The following is a 21,210-nucleotide window of genomic DNA, read 5'->3' on the forward strand; positions in this document are numbered from 1 at the left end:
CCATCATACGCGGACTGTAAGAACGAAAAGTGAATTAACTAACTTTAAGATTAACAACCGATAAGATAATTTTTAATTTTGCTTTTCTACATAAAAGAGCGCATTGGCAAAACTTTAAATAATACTTATAGAATTTTATAATTTTAATTTATATTACTTTATGATGACAGTTGTGTGTATTGCCACTGTCGATAATATCGATAACATACTGAGATGTATATCGTCTTGGCCATCTTATCGCTATCTTAGACTGATATTCATTCAATCGATTCTTATTTCAAGATTTTCTCAAGTAATGTCTTAAGATGCTAATACTCTGTGATTGATTGACATTTTAAGATAACACTTAAATCGATAAATATATAATTAAGACTACTGAACTACCAACCTTTAATCCCACGAGAAAATTTTATATCCTACGAGTTGGCTGCTCGACGGATAATAACTCGACGGAAAGGAAGACAGATATGAAATAGAAGATGAACAAAAATTGCAGAGTTGAACATTTTACACGTAACATATAAATAATTACGGGTATACAATGTAACCTACGTATAACGTGGCATCTATGTAAACAATAATCTGATCTAAGTTATGTCATAAAAATGTATATTTTGTCATAAATTATGGAAATTATATTTTATTTGCAATTTTGTTTTTAGTTACCTTTTCATTTAATTTAAACGGATGTTAACAATTTTAATTATGTAATCCCAATTATAATAACTTATATAGCATGAATCGTATACAATATTCATCTAAGCGTAACGTAAACAATATGTAAATACTTGATGTAGATGTAATCTTGATGTGAACACAGCAGGATCTTGGAAATTTCTTATCTCAATTCCAAGCTAAATAAAACATACATTTTTACAGTAATGCAAATTAGAAGGAAGTTATCGCTCAATATATCTACAGGATATGATACGTGATTATCGAGAGGTTGCATAATTTAAAAAGAGACGATCTTTTCATAGCGTTAATTTATTTGGTTTATTTATTCGAATTCTACTCCAGTGACACGTCGGATCCATTCCGCAAATGCCGCCACTCTAGTATATACTCCGGGTCTACTGCTCGGACAGTTTGCGTCTCCGTAGCTAACAATACCAATTTGTAGTGGTCGATCATCCTTCATTACGAAAAGAGGACCCCCGCTGTCACCCTGTAACATATCAAATTACAATAAATAACGTATGAAAAATATTATAAATATTGTCCACTTATATTGAAGAAAAATGTAAAAAAATCTGTTATTTGTAAATTCTAGGTAAATATGTAGATCCGAATTTCTTTTTTTAACGCAAAATTAATTTCGAGCGTTACCTGGCACGCGTTCTTCCCAAGTCCCGGTTCCGTGCATATATTTCTGTAGTCCACTCTCCAGTACGAGACGCACTCGCGTTTTGAAATTAACGGCATTAGGGCGTACTTGAGTTTCTTGATACCTGTGCGACCGAAGCCATCGCGACCCCATCCAACCACATAGGCCATCGTGTCGGCCATAACTTTACCCTCCTTCGGTCCAGCCAGATGTATCGGTTGAATTTTTTCTGGAATTAAAAATTTCAGCGAAACGTAAAAAAAAATAAAAAGTAAAAAATGCCACGTTTATTATTTAGAGGAAGGTCGTCAGTGGCATCAGCCTCTTGAAACGGCACCGTCTCATTATTTTTCGGAAACCAAACTACACTGTGTCAATACTAATGTAATAAAAACATGATCTGCTTAGATAATTAAAGAAATAAATGTCTTTCTAATTTACATATATATTTTCAAAGTTTTGTTTGAGGAACGCTAACGAAAAACAAAATTCAAATGTCAATATTAATGAATTTCCTCCGTGTAATTTTCCTCCTTTCTTCAATTTTATTGTCAAAGAATACAAAAATTACACGTTCTGTATTGCGCATTGATGAATTTTTATTACCTGAAAAGGGAATATCTTTCGGCATGTGCAATAGTCCGATATCGTTCTTGCTGAAGAAATAGTTGGGATGTACATGAGCCCGTGAAGTCATCATCGAGACTCCGGGTCCCCGGTTCACGTCGTAACCGATTCCGGTCTTGTCAACGATTCCAAATATCACGAAGAACCTTCGCGGGAACTTCGCGATGCAGTGCCCCGCGGTCAGCACCCATCTTTCCGAAATTATAGTACCGCCGCACTGAGCAACTCTCCTACCATCGATCAATCGATGCACCACGGCCATGAACGGAAATTGACCTTCATTCGCGTAACTTCCGCCGGCTATCCTCTCCATTTGTTTGGCTTTTCGACGATAAAAAGATATTCACAGAAAACAGTGGACTCTTTCTCGAGAAAAAGATGTAAATGGTAATAAGAATATATACGGATATAAATATAAAAATGCATAATATAATAAATTTAGCCTCTAAAATCACAGATATAATAGCATTGATAAAAACGAATTACATGATAGGCGTTATTCATTAATAAACGTATTATTAAACAGATCGTATATAAATGGTGTATTACTAAAATTACAAGTTCTATAAATTTTATAGTTTCTTTCCCTCGTTTTACTAAGCAATTAAACAAATTTGATAAGGTCGAGGTAACATCAAAATCGACCAATTTTGCGTAATTTTTTATGCTATTAATTACATAATGAACGTTTAATGACTGAAAAAGACTAAATTAAATCGTAACGTCTCGCAAATAAGAATAAAGAAATTGTAAATTAATACTCCATTTTTACGTGATCTACTCGTTTTAATCGACCTTATCAAATTTGTTCCCTAAATTTTACTTATTCTATTACTATATTATTATAAATCTAACAAAACAGTACGCACATATTATTTTTTACTACAAAGTTCTTTAATTGTCGAGAATGCGATTGTACTCACTGTTAGACACGGACAGTTGATTATTAATCGTAATGACACCATTATTAAAATCAATAGTAATCCTTTCGTTATTGAAGTTCTGAGACTGCGTTTGAACATTTTTACGCGACGCCGAAACAATCAGGAAAAACACGAAAGCCTTTGCACTCCACGAATCCATTGTATATACTATTGAAAATTTTCGCAGATCGCTGCTATTTATGATTTAATCAGTCAAGTGTAACACAGAGAAACTGCTGCAGGGTGGAAGAAATACGTTAACCCTAACACTGCCTCATTTCGTCATAGATCATAAAAATAATCAATTATTATTATCGATTTTTACGTAATGCTTTATCTCTTTTTATTAACTTTATCGATTTGATTGATTGACGCATTAAACGTATAACTCACGGCTCTCACATTTTTTTAGATTGAAAAATTTTTGAACGTTTTTTTGAACGTTAAATTTTATCGAAGTTTTGCTATATATAAAAAATATTTCACTTAAAATTTACACAAAAATTAAAAAGAAATGGAATGTTTTTCTTGTTTCTCTTATCAAATGTGTGTATTTAAATCTGTTATATAATAATATATTGTCATAACAATAACGACACATTTTAAATATATTTTAAATATATCTTTTGCTGCGCTTTTTTATAAATTATATGTATATTGCTGCAATTATTGTTTCAATTGCGAAATGCGCCAGCGAGTTAACGTGTCATCTGGAGAGAAGGTGTTGCCGTTTCTATTAATCTCAACCGTTTCATCGATTTGATTGGCAATCATTCTATTACGGCGCTGACAGTTCCGCGATTTCCAGTCGAGCGGCCGTTGCACTCTGATTGAAACGCACTCAAAGCCACGTAATGACTCAGGGGTATTTTTGCACGTACGAATAACGTAACTCGCGTGCGTATTGCTATGATTCATCGTTTATCATCGCGAGATCCTCGCGCTACGAAGCTGAGCTTCGGACCGGATGTACTTTTTTTACCGTAGTTCGATCTTGCGTGCATAAGTATAAACCGCACGACCGATCAATCGTGCTGATCCTTTTTTTCCCCTGCAAACGATGTATTATATAACCCCGTCAGTTTTCGCTTTCTTCGCGCAGTCTAAAGTTGATTTAAAAAGAACGTAAATGAACCTTTTTGCGGATTACTTTCAGTTTACTATACTTATTAGCATAACAATTGTGTAATATTTAAAAATAAATGGGAAGCAATTTGTAACTTCCGAGGAATTTTGTTTTGAATTCCGAGAACGTTTCGAGGAACTTGTGCAATGTAACGTTACATAAAACAATATTGCAGCAAGAAATATTTCAATATTAAAGACTTGCGTCACTTAAAATAGATTAATTGAACATCGGTTTAGCATAAGGCTTGTTCTTTTTAGCTGCACTGCTGCATTGGTGCAACAAGTTAAAGTAAGATAAATTTTTTTTTTTTTTTTTTTTTTTTTTTTTCATTCTAACTTACTGCACCATCAGTGCAGCAATGCAGCGAAAAAGAACAGGCTAATAATATCTTTTAAAACTGCAATTCTATTTTATCGAAAATTCTCTTAGTGGGATTTTGCTATTAATTTTATTGAATTTATATTTGTTTTTAGACGTCACTGGGATTGCTATTGTGATACACGTAAAATGTAAATATTATACATTACGTGTATACATACGTGATTGCACTCTACTACGAAAAAAAGGATCTATTTTACATAAGAATCAAGAGTAAGTAAAAAATGAAAGAACTTTTAAACTAATAAGAGAATTATGCTCAAATTTTACATATTCAAAATAATAGAACAATCTGTAAAAATATTAAATTTTTAATAATACTTTGAAATATGATAGATACATCCTTGCTCCTTTTATTATATTTCTTTTATAATTACTCAATTAATATTGATAATATTATTACAGTTATTATTGATAATATAAAAACAGTTGCAAATTTTTACTTAGCAATAACTCTGTTTACACTTATTTTCTTTAAAATCTGTTCTTACGAGATAATTGCTTGTCAATCTTTTTTTTTACTATTATTGGATTTTTAATTTCAGTTAAGGAACAATTCTTTAACGTGTTTTACGTAATTGCTTTTAAGCTACACATATATGTTTACATAAGCAAATTGTGCAAATCCAAAATTAGAACATATAGAGGATAAAACTGTATAGTTATCGTAAATATGGTTGACTTGCATAAATATACTTAATAAATTTACTTAAACATGTGTGGCCGGCTTAGTAGTCTCAATAATTATATTTAAATAGTTGATTAGAAACTGTGTTAATTATTTTATGTATAATTTAATTTAATATAAAATTTTTAATCTATACTTTTTTGTATATAACTTTTATATATAGTTAGTTATAGTAAAAAAATACAACAAATTATTTAAATATATATTAGCAATTAATTGATTGTAAAAATAATTTTGAATTTTTCAACTTTTCTTTTTTTCATATCGTACGATAAATTTTATTGTTATGTATTTTTAATATAATTACCGATGCTCGATCACATCAGCGCTTTTCAGTTATCCCGCTATTTAACTGTAGGATTTATTCACAATCGAGTCTTTAGACTCTTAATGAAGCCCTTAATCTAAAATTGGAGATACGAAAGTCCATCAGTTATGATAATTTTTGAAAGTCTCAGAAAATAAAACAACGGAAACAGGGTGATAGAAAGGAGAAAGTACAGTTTGTGTCTATCGGAGAAAGTGGGTTCTCAAAAGAGGACAGATAATTCTGCAAAAGAAAAAACTGAAGTTTCAAGTTGGAAATCGATGAAGGATTCTGAAAAAGAGTTAAATCTACATAAAACTGATGTCCATGTACCTTCATTTATATGATATAACATTTTTTTGTTTTACATAATGTAACCTACAAATAATAGAAAATTTACTTGATCGATATTGTAATTGTTTTGTTATTTAGAATAATCTAAGTTTTCAAAAATTTGATATGCCAATTTAATATAAATAACACTTTTTAAAATTAACTTTTAATTTAATTTATGTTAATATAATCTTAACTTTTAAATTTAGTTTTTTGTTCATGTAACATTTAATTAAATATATTTTATGGGCCATTAACTTTAAGTTTAGTTTGAAAAAATATTGACTAACTCTTACTCAACCCTGTAAACAAACCATAAAAATCATTACGTCAAATATCAGTAAATGTTCACATACTCGATTAACTTTTAAAGATAAAGCCTTATTAAAAAAATATATTTCGATTTATTTTGACCCAATTTGATTCGATTTATTTTTATTTTAATATTTGATGGAATCATCTCCCTCTCCTCTCCCCTTCCTGTTGTACTATGTGTTGGAATCTGACTTATATTATTACAATATTATACACGCAGCCAAAAATGTATTTATTTCCTAAACGACGTATTTAATAAAAAGGGATCTACCGATACTCTTTCTCTCAACACGCGATTAAAATACGTAAGAGCGTCTGCTAGGCTTCACGTCGATGCGCACGCGCGAGGTTTGTCGCACCAAAAATCGCATCGTCGCTCTCTCACGCTCACTCGCTCATCCGTTGGCAGACCTGAGATCGGAACGTTCGTCGGAGCATTCGGAGGGCGACGGGGCGGAGAGTGGAGAGATCGCAACGAGAAAAGAGCTGCGAGGCGAAGGGATCGCATCCGCGATTCTGCGTTTGGGTAGTGCGCGTCGTTGCTGCACCTTAATCAGTGGAACGACGTTACATATACGTGATACGTGAACGCTGTCGTCGTCCTCGTCGTCGTCTTCGTCATTGTCGAGAGTGCACCTGGCAGCGTCTCTGGCCTATAACCCGGAGATGGTCGCCCCGCGACGATCGCCGCAACAGCACGAACGTGACAACGTGCCGGGAATTCACTGTTGCAGCGGGGATGTGAGCGAGAGGGTCGCGCTCGCGAGAGCGCCGTCGTCATCGTCGTAGTCCTCGCTTCGTCCTCGTCACAGTTGACGACCAACAAGCACATTGCAACCACGACGACCTGGCCGGCCAGCCGAGGGGTAGGAGGTGCGCGCGTGCGCGCACAAACACGTCGCGGCGGCTGTGTTGTTGTTGCTGCCGTCGTCGTAGTTGCTGAACGCGGCGCGTATACGTACACGCGCGCGACTCGTCACGTCTTCCGCGGGGGAGAGCGCGATGGCGGACTTCGACGCGATCTACGAGGAGGAGGAGGAGAGCGAGCAGCACCTGGAGGAGCACTACGTCGCAATGGTACCGGACCCGATCGTGATCCGCGGGGCTGGCAACATGACGGTGTAAGTTTCGCCCGTGAGGCGCCACTCCGGAGTCGCGCGCGTCCCCGAGAGAGGTTCTTTGTTGTCTGGCGAAGCGATGTGGGAGGGGAAAGGGGGACTCGAGCGTTCCCACAAAAGAAGAGAGGCAAACAAAGCCACCTGATCTCGGCGATCCGCGTCTCTCTTTCTCTTTCTTTCCCTTTTTCGCAAAGATCGACGCTGTTTCTCCCTTGACGAGAAAATGCATATTCAGCGATCCATAGATCTTGCATAATTAAGTTGTTGCTTGCCTTGAAGTTGAGCAAATATTTTTATATTCCACATTTGTTAGAGAGATCTTCAAAGTCAGATTTTATCGCTTACATAGAAGAGGAATGTTATTGACCTGTGGGATTTTTTTTTTCTTTCAGATTTGGTCTCAGTAATCGCTTTGAGTCGGAATTTCCCAATGGCCTCATGTCTCGCGTGGCTCCAGAAGAATTTAAGGCGACTGTTATGAGGGTGAACAGTGTGTTAAAAAAGACTTTACCTGTTAACGTTAAGTGGTTATTCTGCGGTTGTGTGTGCTGTTGCTGTACCCTAGGATGTTCTCTGTGGCCTGTTATTTGCTTGAGCAAAAGGGTATGTATTGATTGAAAAAAACTTTAATTTACAAGTGGAAAAATTGCTTTACGTTGTTTTACTCTGTGGAAAAACTTGTTAGATAATTTAACAGGTTTAAGTATATGTTAATGTATGTACAAAGTCTCGACACGCACATGTTTTTTTTAGACTCAGCATTCATTAAACAAATTATTAGAGTGGGAAAATAGCAGACTCTATCATAAGCTTGGGTTGCATTGGAGGCTGGCAAAACAAAGATGCGACAGCTCCTCCATGATGGAATATGTAAGGCACAATGAAATTATCTTAGAATATTCTTACATAATCTTGCATAATCTTGATATGTTTTTTCTTGTTATTGCAGGTTCTTTTAATTGAATTTATTCCAAAGATTCCAATATACAGGCCCGACTAAGCAATGTGAAGCAATTATGCAATTAAATGTAAAAATACTTGTGCAAAAATAATCAGTGCAATATGCAACTGACATGCAGAGAAATACAGAGAAGATAAAGTGCCGCTGCGATGATATAGGTACTTATGTAATACATATTTTTATAAATATCAGTAAGAATCGTAGACTATAGATTGGCACTTTATAGACTGGCAATTGTAGTTTTGGCATTATAAACAATCTGCAGAATCAGTTGGAGAGAGAAATCTGCTTTTCAGTACTTCTCTTTCTCAAAATGTTCAACAATGTGCATGGCGCAATTAAATGTGGTGCGCATTAATATTATATCAGATTATAATTATAGGAAGAAAAATAAGGTTATTTCTTTACAATTAATTTAAACAGAAAAAAATATTACGAACAGACGATTTATCTCGGAAATATTATTTATATCCATTCGGAATAAATGCGATCATAGAGTCACGCGTCATTTTCTAACTTTTAAATAGAGAAAATGATATGTTTGCGCTTAAAGCTATTTGACAATTTTATTTATCATTATTCAGTTGTTGCGAAAATAATCTCATTATTTTTTATCGAGTTCCTTGTTTGATAATCTGTACTCTTCAACTAGAGTTTAAGCTTTCAGGTAAGAAATTAATCTGATTCAGTACAACGAACGTATTAAAGTATGAAAAATAACGCGTCAAAATAAGTCACGCTAATCAATCTATCTGATCATGCATAATGCAATACGCGCGCACGCTCATGTTGTACATACGTACGTGTACATACATACAGAAACTTATTTTAACAATAGGTTAATTTCTTACCATGGTGATATTAGAAAGTATGATATAAAAAGCGCAGCTTTACCTTCTGATACAAATTTGACGAGATATTTTAACATGATGAATCATCTAGGATGAAGATTCACGCGTCGTGCGATTAAAGTATCGATATATAGATTTTAAAAGAAGTGTAGATCGCTGATAACTATAAAATGTACTGACGAGACGAAATTTTAATTGCAAAACGCACCAGTCTGTAATAGGGCAAACAGTACACAGCTGTAGAATAGCATCAGCGCAATTAGCGGGCACAGAAGGACATAGGAAATACTGTAGAAGACTGCCATGAATGAGCTCATTAATTTTTTTTTTTGTTGCAAAGATCAACGTTATCAACTTTTACGCTTACACCACCGCATAATGTTGTGTCCGCGTGTGACGTTAGAAAAATGATTAATTAGCTCACGGACATTTCTGTCACATATCCGTTTTCATTTTAAGCGTAATGTTTAACTAGTCTTAAGAAGAATGATGAAATTGTTCATTAATAAATTTTAATTTTATGAATAATAATACATTTTAATTCACGTAAGTGGCACTGCTCTATCATAGTACTGTTTACTCTATTCTTGTTAATAGTATAAAACAGAGATAGGATATTGAAACATCAGAAAAACGTCTCCTATGTAAAGGAAACTTTGTTTTATAGGCACTATTTTACATTATTATACAATTCAATATAGTTCTTCACAGACTTCATTATTTCTCTACTAACATGTCTAATAACATGTGCAATAATGCGGCGTGTTATCAGCTCCGCATTGCTTTCACACTAATGAATAGATCGAGTAAATTTACTCATCTCATTCAAGCGCCCGCAAAACATAAAATGGTTGTAGGAAAGTATGCAAAAAGCATGTGAAAATATTGCAAGTTTCTGTTGCTGTTCAGTGGCTGTGATTGAGAATAAAAGACTAGCTTTGAATTTGAATGTGTGTCGCAAACAGCTACACATAACGCCCGTGCTTTATCTTATGCGGTTCTACACGTTAAAGCCTTTTATAGAATACCAGATTTATACTCTGTTTCTCTAATATATTTGTACTTATTCTATAAAATAATTAAGTCAAAGTAACAAACGTTGTATTAGAGGCGTCTGTATCGTGTAGATTAACAGAGAATGCTATATATTGCCATATTTGATTTCAATTATAAATACCGTAGGTATTTAACCCACTAATTATCTTTAAAAATGAAACAAACAGAAGTATTTATATAGATTCTCATTTCACTTGATGGATAAAATGTGAAACGATTATACTCTCAATGATCTGTTGAATTAATAGTATGTCAAATAATAGGAGTGTCATAAAAATTACTTTGTCATATTTTCGGACACATGTACGAATTGTTGTACAATTCTTATTTTTCCGATAACTATACAGCGGGAAGTATCGATATTTCTGTAATATTTTTTTAATCGATCAATTGAACAAATATTGAAAATTACACACACACACAGAAAGAGAGAGGGGGGGGGGTCCATGCGTATGTGCTTTCCAAACTGGTTATCATAATCCTCTTGGTAGCGTATATAATAAAATTACGGCTGTGTTAAATTGGTCAAAGGGACGCAGTATACGGTTCTAAACTGTGCTTATAACAATTCTCGTATTTCTAGAAAATAAAGATTATATTTAATATAATGATGAAAAGAGACAGATTTTATTCCGTTGCTTGCGTTTCTCTTAATTTAGTGGTTTTCTATTTTATCATGCTAATTTTTTAAATTTTTTTAAAGATTTATTTTTAAGAAAAAAACATTTTTCAAAATTTTTATCCTTATTATTGTTTGAAAGAGAGGATTGATTTTTGTAATAATTTCGTCTTAATTGGCCGCAGCCTGAGTTTTTAATTTTAATTCATTAGGAGATTCGAAATTATAACCGTGTAAAGATTAAATGGATCTGTCGATAAATTATTCAAATTTATTTTGTAAAATATTTACAAAATTTCTTTAAAATTTTCTTTAAATCTAAAAAGAAAGCAGCGCGATAAAGTCGAAAAAACAATTTGTTTAAATACAAATACGGTCTAATTGCACTTTCTTGAAATACGTATGTACACCAAGTATCAGATAAATGCATATAATGTTAACCACGCTCAGTTTACAAATGTAATAATGTAACTACACATACACTGTTTTTTTAATTTATTAATATTTTAGTATACAATTATAAAGGCCACATATACTAAAAAATTAATTAAGTTTTTATAACTTATATATGTATACATATTGTCTACGCGAAAATTTACATAATTCTTCCTTCATAGACCACAAACTATGTAGATTCTGTAAAAAAAACTAAAGAATTTGTTTTTCGTCGATGTTTTATCATTCTGCACAAATTACTATTTTAGATACCAGAACAAAGAATAATAGTAATTGTAACATTACAATAATTGCAATGTAATGTAAAGAAATAATTATACAATAAGCAAATAACGAGCAAATTGTTTATATAGATAATAGGCTATCTTAGATTACAACACATGACGACATATAATTTACATAGTTTGCATAGTACACGTAAATAGAGACGATTAATGTTTTATGCGTAGTTTTCCTCTTGAACAATTGGTTTAACATAACTCACTTCGATAATTATGCATTTTAATCAAGTACACTTTTATGGTCTGAAACTATTTTTTCAATTCGCGTTGTTTTGCAGAGAAACTCGGCTAATATCTCGGCAACTCGGCAATAATTGAATGAATGAATGAAGAAAATATCAAAGCACATCACTCAACAAAAATTCTTCGATTTGCTCATATCATTCAATGCACCGCATACTCATGAATGCCCACATATAAATATATTTACTATAAATTATAAATACAAATATGTACATATTGCAAGGAAGCCAATATTATCTGAAATTATTTTTTAGATTTCTGTTATTATTATTTGAGAGATCGAATTTACCACTCTAAAAAGGGGAAGTATTTTTTTTCAGCGTAAGGCGGCAGATTGTGTATGCGGATTTATATTGATGTTAAAACATAAGAGTGTAATAATAATGTAAATAAGATAATGAATCCGCAACGGGTTATTTAGTGAGATGAGATATATAATATTGATAATTACACTGTGAAACATCAGCGGAAAGGAATATATTTTTGATAGAAAAGAAACGTGTGCGTAATGATTATCGGATTTGAATCTAAAATTTGGTGTTAAATTTACGTTTCAGATTGAATATTTTTTTTAATACATACATCGCCACAAGATATCAAGAAGATATCGATGACAAATTAATCAATAGAAGTAAATTATATAACATCGCATATCACGTTACATTAAACTAAATACATTAATTACATTAGATGTAACTTGCCAAAGCATTTATTTACGTAACAGTTTAAAGTTAAAGTCAATAGGCGAATCGTAGTTGCAAAACGCATCTTTGGCGTAAAAGCGGCTAATAGTAAAATTATTATCGAGCTATCGTGGTTTTAACATGTGCCTTTTACTCGTGAATTTGTGTGAATCATAAGTGTAAATATTATATATTAATAATACATGTTAAGAAATATATTTGTATAGAATGAGAGTGGTTCCTAAATATATATATATATATGTATATATATATATATATATATATATATATATATTACGCATAAATAAAACGACTACCTACAAGAGCTCGCGATCGTTGCACAGGATTGCATGATAAAACAGCATATCATCAGTTCGCAGTGGATAAAAGCTATCCCTTCAGAACATCATAACATTAAGGTGCGAAAATGTGAGATATAACGTAATGAAATATACGTAAATATATGATTTCAAGCTTTTAAATAACAGTCGATGTAACGATTTATTGTATGACTAATGTTTTCCGCTACGATTATCTTTTATACACACATTGTTTGTTAGTTGTGTAAATTTGTGTAACTATTAATTGTGTTTTTCAGTTTGAAAATAAAACATACGATTGTACGATAGCCGAATACATTTGAAGCTTAATGTGTTCCTATTAGTTGATATTATTTCAGCCACTGCTAATTAATGCATGCGGGCGATTAATTTTCAATATAATCGGCGTTTTCTTATTGAACTTTAATTTGAATTTTATTTACACACATATCGATGTTAATGTACTCCCAGTGGAGCAACGTCCAAGCAAAACTTCTTACTTCGAAATTGGAATACGTCACATTATGATAATCGACAACAGATGCTCTGCAGCTTCTAATTAAAGAAGCCCATTGTTAGTCGTATCTGTGCTACAGGACAGATAATTCTTCTTCGAACATAGTATCGCAGTAGACACGAATTTAGGTTCTCGATTTGTTTCGCGTTCAGTGCAAAATGATTTTGCTACGTAATAAAAATATCCAAGCGTTAATATTCGTCATGAGTATCCAGTCAGTGAATTCTACCGAGCTTTTCTCAATGTACAATGCCTCGTCCAGGTAAGAAATTTCCACGTTATTAAATCTAATCTCTTTTCACTTCCCATTTTAAAGTAATTAAGTCTCGATATCAGAAATTAGATTTTATCAATTATTTTTCTATGCGCTCGTGGATATTGTAGACCCTACATCCCTTGAAATTTCAGAGCTGTTTCGAAGTGTCCCTTACCAATAACGGTTCTGGACTTTATTCACAATTCTAGTCAGCCCGATTTAGAAGCCAAATGGCCCTGCGAAGTGCGCTCGTACTGGCTGTCGTTGCAGCCGTTTGTCAGATCCGTCCGTTTCTTACTCCGCTATGTAACCCCATTTATTATAACAATCGGTAAGGAATGTCGCAATGCGCACCGTATAATTTTTGACTGTTTTCATAAAACATTGTAACCCACTTCGTATAGGTGTATTGCTAAATGCTGTATCTTTTAGTCTGTTGAGCGCACCTGTGCTATGTGACTCCAATTTGTCACTTTATCTAAGCGCGCTCGCTATATCGGACAATGGAGCGTTAATATTCAATTACGCCGTCAGCGTCGCAAAATCACACTCCACGTCCGTTAACGATCTTTTTATGGTAAATATCCTGTATATATGTGTGCATGTAAGATCGATTTTGTCTCGTTGGATCTATGTCGGTCCTCCCGCTGCAAGAAATTCGTACATTCAGACAGAATAAGCGAACAAAATCAATTCGGTTGGCTCTCGTTAAAGATAACTTTAACATCAATACTTCAAACAGATTCTTTCAATTGGATCAAGGTCCTCCTCAATTGATAGTCCCGAATGAATTTCAACATCAACTGAGCGAAGATCGAATTCTGAGAAGTTTATATTGTCTTCACAGTGAGATCAATCGAAAGGAATTGTTTAAGGAATTCCATTACAGTTTATTTTATTGCACGTACATTGACAGTCTCAAGCTCGATTGACTTCAAATTGAAGTTACGATTAGCATGTTAATAGTTAAACTAATCTAATTTTTAAACAATTCTAAACGTCCTAATTTAATATAAATAATGCTTTTCAAAATTAATTTTTAATTTAACTTGAAAGTTTTAATTTAATTTTAACTGTTAACTCAGTTAATTTCTCGTTTATTTATCTTAATATCTCGATCAATTTTAGAAGAAGGTGGACACTGATCGCGGGAGGATCAAAATTTGTACGACGCTCAAAATAATTTTCTTGCAGAACAGCAAGTTCTTATGCGGCGCGAATTCCGTGAGCATGGAACTTTTTCAATTTACATCGACGTGGCTGATCGTCGCCCTCACGTGGACGCGTGTCATCGCCGTGATGTTTCCGTTCGGGGCTCGCGACTATCAGAATCGCTCCGCGATTACAACTATCACCAGTCTAGTCTGCATAAGCTTCATAATATCTTTAACGAAGCTATACTCCGGTGGTAAAGCGTAGTACATTCCACATAGTTGAGAAAATTTGTATTAAACTTAAAGTATATCACATCCTAACAGTCTCACATCCTAAACAGTCTCAATATTTCATGCTAATTTAACACAAGGTTAATGTGTTAGAAAGTTGCAAAAATTATGCAAACCATATTGTGTAAAGAATTAATATTAAAAACTGTTACACTTGTAGAATTAGATTTCTTCAGTAAAATTACACATTCGTAACGTACATTTTATTTATTGTAGAATTTATTTTGAAAGTATATTATTTTTATATTATTTGTTCATTTATCCGTAAATTGTCATTTTAACTAAGAAATGTTGATATCAGTTTAACAAAATATTCTAACAATATAATCATTATTACGTTAAATTAACACTCGGTGTGTCAAAAAATTCAATTCAAATATTTTAAAGCACTGATTATGACACAAATACAAAACGAAAGTGACTTTTTACTGTACACATTTTGCTTTTCTCTTCACGATTCAATTGCATCAATGTTCTCTCTTTTCGTCAATGTATTCTGACTCACGCTTACTTATAGGATACGAGACTGACAGCGTTTTTGAATTTATACCGTGCCAGGAGAAGATAAAATGGGGTAGCGCAATGTACTTTTACATCGCTCTGTCCACATGGCTACCCTTGCTTTTTATATCGATCGGCAATCTACTGCTGATCGTTCGCATGAAAAAGTCTTACAGAATTCACAACGAATTAACTCGTAAGTCACGCTGCCGATCATTGACGCGCGATATCTCTGCACGAGGAGATTCAACGACGATTCTCGTCTCAGATAATTTTAGGTACAGAAGCAACAGAACACACAACTCCAGCAGGACGTTGCTCGCGGTATCGATAGTACACTTGATCTTGCTGCTGCCGCTAGGAATTGTCGAAACGTTGGAACTTTATTGGGATGTGATTTTAATCAAGCATCCCACTAGTGTAGAGGAAAACGAGAGATATATACACTGGTAAAATATCTTTCAGATTATTCAACAAAATGCAAATGTTTCATGATATAGCTATTCCAAATTATTTCGTTCATGAAAGATATATAATAGCAATAAACTTGAAACTTTTGGTACATTTATTTTTCGATATTTGAATGTCATTCATAATATCTTCAAATATTAAAAAATAAATTTTTTTTAATTCAAAAGCGAGAATATCTCATTAAAGTTAATCTGTATTATAAAAATGATCATAAAACGTTTTTTATTATTAAACATTTATTTTGGAAAACGTGTCTACATTGCACTTTTTATAGTGTATATATCGTGATACGGATGTTATTTTTCAGGTTGCAAGAGAAAATGTTGCTCAAGTGGTGTCGCGGCTTGTTTTTTCACGTCTATCATTGGACTTTTGCCATAAACTTTTTTTTATATTACCTCACAGGAAAGAAATTTAGAAATGTCGTAACGCAAAAACTGAAAAATTATACAGATACATATTTGTCATGTCACGGAAATGTCCTAAGGTGCAACACATGGAGTAATTGTCATAAACATTTACGATCTTGCAGCGCATTGTTGACGAGGGCTGTTATGCGGAGCAAACAAAGTAATGCCGACGAAAGAAGAAACAGCAACGTTACCTAATTGTATGAGGAAGATACATCAGGAAGGAAACTGTTTTCAATATAGGAGCATTACATTATAGCTCACGTATAGTATATAATCATCTTTTACAAACAAGATACATGCATAACTTAAAGCGATAAACAATTATCTCTTCCGATTATTTTATACGCATATTGCATTTTTAATTTCCCAGGAAATAGAAATTTGATTGGGGAACATTTATTTATTCTTTTCCTGTTTATTTTATATACACATGAAATGTTTACACATATTAAATATTGCAAAATATCACATTGCATATTAGGCGTCTTTTGCATAACAGCGGAGTTCTTAAACGAATTAAACAGCGATATAATTACATGTAACGATGATTTGTTATTACATTCTGACTCTAACTTTTAATTTTTTTATTATTATCACTCGCCTTTCCTAGTCTTAAATAAACTAACATTCTGGTCCCAATGCAAATCTTTGATGCAAGCTGGGATATCGTGTTAATACTGTACCAACGAGAATTCCGAGTAAAAAAATGTATAACAATAAAACATATTAAACTCGCACCATTCTTTTGAAATCAATATGAAATAACTTAGAATGATAGACATATAGACTTCATCGTTGATCTTTCCTAAGATTTAGCTAGTGACTTAGATGTGTATCATGAAATATTCAAATTTCAATGCACATGCTAAATTAGAGTTTTATCAAACATAATTACACAATTCTCATATGAACATAATTAAGTATACACATATACAATAATAATTACTTATTTTAACGGTAGATTAAACAGTTATTTAACCTACGTCATTGCCTTTCTCCCTCCCTTCAACCCAATTATGCATTCACGTAATACACATTTACTGTACCACAATTGTACTACGTTGGTAACTTTTACTGAAATAAAGTCTAAACAAAAAATACATGTATATAATACAAAGATATCCAACATATTTATTTACACACTGAAATCATCATCTTTAAGAGAAAAAAATCTCTATAGTGCATAAATAGGGAGAATATATATGAATAATTTTCTAATTTCATATATAAGGTGCATTAAATTCTCAAACATAATATATACAACGAAAAAAATTATAACTATATTTTTTTTAGATCCGACTAAAAAAATCCAAGATAATATCTAAATCAGTGAAATTACCTAACGAAGACCATATGATTTTTTCTTTGATTGTTTGGAAATCTATCCAAAATAAATTTTTCAAAATAGCATACAAGAGCTAAACTAAAATGAATTATTCGTTAATCAATATTAATCATTCATATACTTTAACAGATCTGTTATATTAACAGAATATGTTTAAACAATTGTCTTTTCTGTATGTGCCAGAAAATTTGAAATATATGCTTGCCAAAGTACGTCTTGATATAAAATATACAAAATAGATCTTTTAAATACCTAAAATAAATTTTGGAAAACTCATATTTAAAGAAAAGTCGATATTGTATATAATAAATAAGAAATAAAATATAAAAATATTTTTTGTACAATTAGACTGATACATATCAGATATTTAGTAAAAGTTAAGCTCTCAAGCAAACAGATATGCGCGTAAAATTTCGAAAAAAGAGACACACGATTTAGTACGTGGTTTACGATTTCAGTAGCATCCTTTGTAAAATATTGCAAACAATATAGAGTGCACTTTTTAAGAAATCTAAATAAATTGTAGATATCACCAATATATATCGCAGATAATGTTATTTTCTAATTCCTAAAGATAATATCGTAATTACTTTCGAAAATTATCTCTATTGGAACACGATGATATAAAAACTCGTATGTATGGTTCAGTCTTTCTGTCAGTAAAAAATTTTCTAAAATTTTTTTCCTTCAGCGATTTGTACATAATCAAAATTACATACAGGATCATATCATACAGAATGTATTTTTACACTTTTCTAACAATTCTAAATAATGTTTGCAATATGGAGGCTCTCGAAATAGTAAATTGTTATAATACACTGAATATTTATCGAAAAAAATGTTTAAATATTACGCGGAAGTCTATTTACATAATTTACTGGAAATTGTCCCTTCCTACCGTTGTATTCCCCGTATAACCAATCCTCCGATATCCTTGATATGACTGTAATTTTCGCGCCCTCCTGAAATATTAAAAGAATCGTCAGAAATATAATGGATCTTTCATCCACACGACTGCCTTGCCATAATCTTTGATACCTCAAATGACAAGTCGTCGCTATTCTCTCCAGGAAAGGCGTAAAGTGCCGTGACCACGTTGTCTGATAAACCTGGCAGAGGTATTTTAATATCAATGAAACTAAACGGGAAGATTCCCTGGCGATTTCCTACTCTCCCCTCCAACCAATCATCATTGACCTTCTTCACCAATTGCACAACGTCGCCCTCCTTCAAAGCCAAGTCATCCGGATGTGTCGCCGAGAAATCGTACAGCGCAATACCGTGAGGTTCATTAGAATCTCCCTGTGAATTGCCATTCGTCAACATCGTTAACAGACACGTTTCATCTTTCTCTAAATATATACTTTAACTAAAACGACACTCACTTCAAAATCGCCGCCTAGTTCTGCCTGATAATTTGCAGGTAACGTCGGCGGTGGAATTGTCGGCATGGGTGGCGACGGACTATCACTCTCCTCGTCGTCGTTGGGCCACGCGTTTGGAAAATTCAACGTCAATGGTTTGTTTATCGCGCCGCTGCTATTCGAGACTTCGAAGCCGGTACGCGTTTCGCAAGGTATCGGTTCGAGTTTCTTGAACGGCATCTTTGGCGCCGCAGGCTTGGGAGGCCTCGCTCGGATTATCGTGGGCATCGATCTGACGAGAGGCTTAGGAGCGATCGGATTGGAAGGCACTTGGTTCGCTACGCGATTGGTACTGGAGTTGAAAGAAAAGAGGCACGCGTTACCGCCGCTGCTGGCGACCTGCGATACGTTCGAGCATGTGTCCTCCAGAAGTCCGAATGGATCTTGCGATGTTATTGTTGTAGTTGTTGCTGCTGCTGTCGTTTTAGTCTGCCATGGGTCGTTCTGCGCGGTTATCTTTCTGACGGACATTCCGAAAAAGTCGAAATCGTCCTCGAAGGCACTTTCCGTCTGTGACGTGTTACCACTGCTCGTGAACGCGGACGGATTGGAATTTCCATCGCTGCCGAAACTGTCGACGCTGACGTTGTCACTGGAGCGCGTCGTGAACGTCGGCGATCCGGGCGGACTGAGATCTATCAGAGACACCGTTGCGACGGAGTTCGAGGACTGCGTTATCGCATTCTGTGACTGACTAGCAGTGAAACGCGACGAAGGATGATGATTCTCTTGCTTCTTTCGTCCAAAAAAATTGGTCAACAGCTCCGTTGGCCTGGCCTTCAGCGTGCAAAATAAAATGTAGTTATTAAACTACCATATATCCATAAGTAGCAGACGCGTCGAGAACTATGGGCACATCATATATCACAATCCTTACCGGTCTTTTTGGTTTCTGTTCTTTTTGATACTGCGTATGGTTATGATTGAACTTCGGAGGTGGTGGTCGAGGAGGTGGCTTCTTCTTCTGTCCAGGTTGCGTCGTTAAGGAGCCTCCAAATATATCATTGCTGAAAGCAGCATACAAGAATATTGCAACGATGCAGAGGTTAGGGGGGACTGGAAAAATTTCCAGCCTCCAGGAGGCCAAGTGGAATTTCCCACGGACATCCTCAAAGATAAGAGGCTTGTTCTTTCTGGCCAAACTGCACATCCTCTCCTTTCCCCTCCGCCCCGTTCAACATTTTAATTATATGCTCGCTTCGGGTATGGAGAGCATGACACGGAGTGAACAAAGAGCAAACCTAGCGGGACGACGACTTACCTGCTGCTCCAGATCGGATCTCTCTGCGTCGCGCCCTGGCTCGGAGGACGAGGGGCCGCGCGTGTCGGTATACGCATGTCTGAAAGCAACGAGACAGGAACGACAATGATGAGGCGACTGGGCAGCTGGGCAACTCTGACGCACGATCGGTTCCTCGTACACGCTGGTACGCACGCGTTCGCGCGCGCGCGCACACACCTAACCACACACACACACACACCACACACACGCACGCGCGCGCGCGCGCACGCACACGTACAACGCAAATGCACACGCTAGCGCAAAACAACGGCTGCGGGCGTAAGAGAACTAGGAGGAAATTTTCCAAAACACAAGTGCGTAACAGACGGACGCGAATGGATCAAACGATGCGCGACGCACAATGTACGCCCACTCGACGCGGGTATCGCGGCGATAAGCGAGCGACGCAACAGGCCAGTCGCTGCGGCGTGTGTTCCGCCTTATCTCGTGGTGTCCGCCGATGAGATCGCCGCGGAGCGATTAAAGGGGGAGAACGGCGGGAGAAGCCGAGAGAAGTCCGGGTTCGACGCGCCGCCGCGATCGGGACGAACGCTCGGGGGAGATGGACGCGGCGCGCGGCGACGGCGGCGGGACGAATCGGGATCCCGGTCGCGTCTCGGTTTCCAGGACTGAGACGCCACTGATCTCCCCCTACGGTCCTCCTCGATTTCGCCCACGGAGTACCACGGCGGTCGACTCGCGTGCGACGCTCGTTACGTTATTGTGCGTTATCTTATCACTCACCTGTTCTCGCGTTCGCGGCCATTTTTCACTCACCGCCGCGCCGCAGCGCAGCAGCGATGTCCCCGTCACGGCAGCGCGTTTCGAAAACAACCGCTTTCAAATTTTACGCTGTCAACGGCTGTCGCGCGCGCGTAATTCCCTTTCCCTTGCCCGTTACAACCGCCACGTGATTCGGTCTTTAAATACCCGCAGAGAGG

At 35.2% G+C, this 21,210-nt stretch overlaps 4 protein-coding genes across 7 annotated transcripts; 2 read left to right on the plus strand and 2 right to left on the minus strand.

Moving 5' to 3' along the window:
• Positions 1-662: 662 nt before the first annotated feature.
• On the minus strand, positions 663-5,239 carry LOC105838898 (chymotrypsin-like protease CTRL-1). Of its 2 annotated transcripts, XM_036286041.1 has the most exons (4): positions 2,878-5,239; positions 1,934-2,316; positions 1,330-1,556; positions 1,001-1,168 (listed from the first exon to the last, which is right to left on the minus strand). In XM_036286041.1, exons 2-4 carry the CDS (start codon positions 2,265-2,267, stop codon positions 1,001-1,003), a joined length of 729 nt encoding a protein of 242 aa, XP_036141934.1. In that variant the 5' UTR covers positions 2,268-2,316; positions 2,878-5,239. The 2 variants fall into 2 exon arrangements, with proteins under 2 accessions (XP_036141935.1, XP_036141934.1); XM_036286042.1 differs by having other exon boundaries at positions 663-1,168; positions 1,934-5,239.
• A 640-nt stretch (positions 5,240-5,879) lies between these two features.
• On the plus strand, positions 5,880-12,923 carry LOC105838906 (cysteine-rich hydrophobic domain-containing protein 2). Its single transcript, XM_012684836.3, has 4 exons — positions 5,880-7,148; positions 7,538-7,748; positions 7,899-8,015; positions 8,095-12,923. Exons 1-4 carry the CDS (start codon positions 7,030-7,032, stop codon positions 8,143-8,145), a joined length of 498 nt encoding a protein of 165 aa, XP_012540290.1. The 5' UTR covers positions 5,880-7,029; the 3' UTR covers positions 8,146-12,923.
• A 92-nt stretch (positions 12,924-13,015) lies between these two features.
• Positions 13,016-16,797, plus strand: LOC105833661. Of its 3 annotated transcripts, XM_012675567.3 has the most exons (7): positions 13,016-13,394; positions 13,541-13,719; positions 13,793-13,965; positions 14,583-14,796; positions 15,351-15,530; positions 15,603-15,783; positions 16,113-16,797. In XM_012675567.3, exons 1-7 carry the CDS (start codon positions 13,291-13,293, stop codon positions 16,411-16,413), a joined length of 1,332 nt encoding a protein of 443 aa, XP_012531021.1. In that variant the 5' UTR covers positions 13,016-13,290; the 3' UTR covers positions 16,414-16,797. The 3 variants fall into 3 exon arrangements, with proteins under 3 accessions (XP_012531021.1, XP_012531011.1, XP_012531029.1); XM_012675557.3 differs by having other exon boundaries at positions 15,351-15,783; XM_012675575.3 differs by having other exon boundaries at positions 13,821-13,965; positions 15,351-15,783.
• Positions 16,614-21,101, minus strand: LOC105833675 (SH3 domain-containing protein 19). Its single transcript, XM_012675588.3, has 6 exons — positions 21,014-21,101; positions 20,249-20,327; positions 19,865-19,994; positions 18,949-19,764; positions 18,602-18,865; positions 16,614-18,525 (listed from the first exon to the last, which is right to left on the minus strand). The coding sequence occupies exons 1-6, from the start codon at positions 21,033-21,035 to the stop codon at positions 18,406-18,408; spliced, it is 1,431 nt and encodes a 476-aa protein (XP_012531042.2). The 5' UTR covers positions 21,036-21,101; the 3' UTR covers positions 16,614-18,405.
• Positions 21,102-21,210: the final 109 nt, after the last annotated feature.

The sequence above is a fragment of the Monomorium pharaonis genome, chromosome 4 (assembly GCF_013373865.1).
Source record: "Monomorium pharaonis isolate MP-MQ-018 chromosome 4, ASM1337386v2, whole genome shotgun sequence".
Lineage (NCBI taxonomy): Eukaryota > Metazoa > Arthropoda > Insecta > Hymenoptera > Formicidae > Monomorium > Monomorium pharaonis.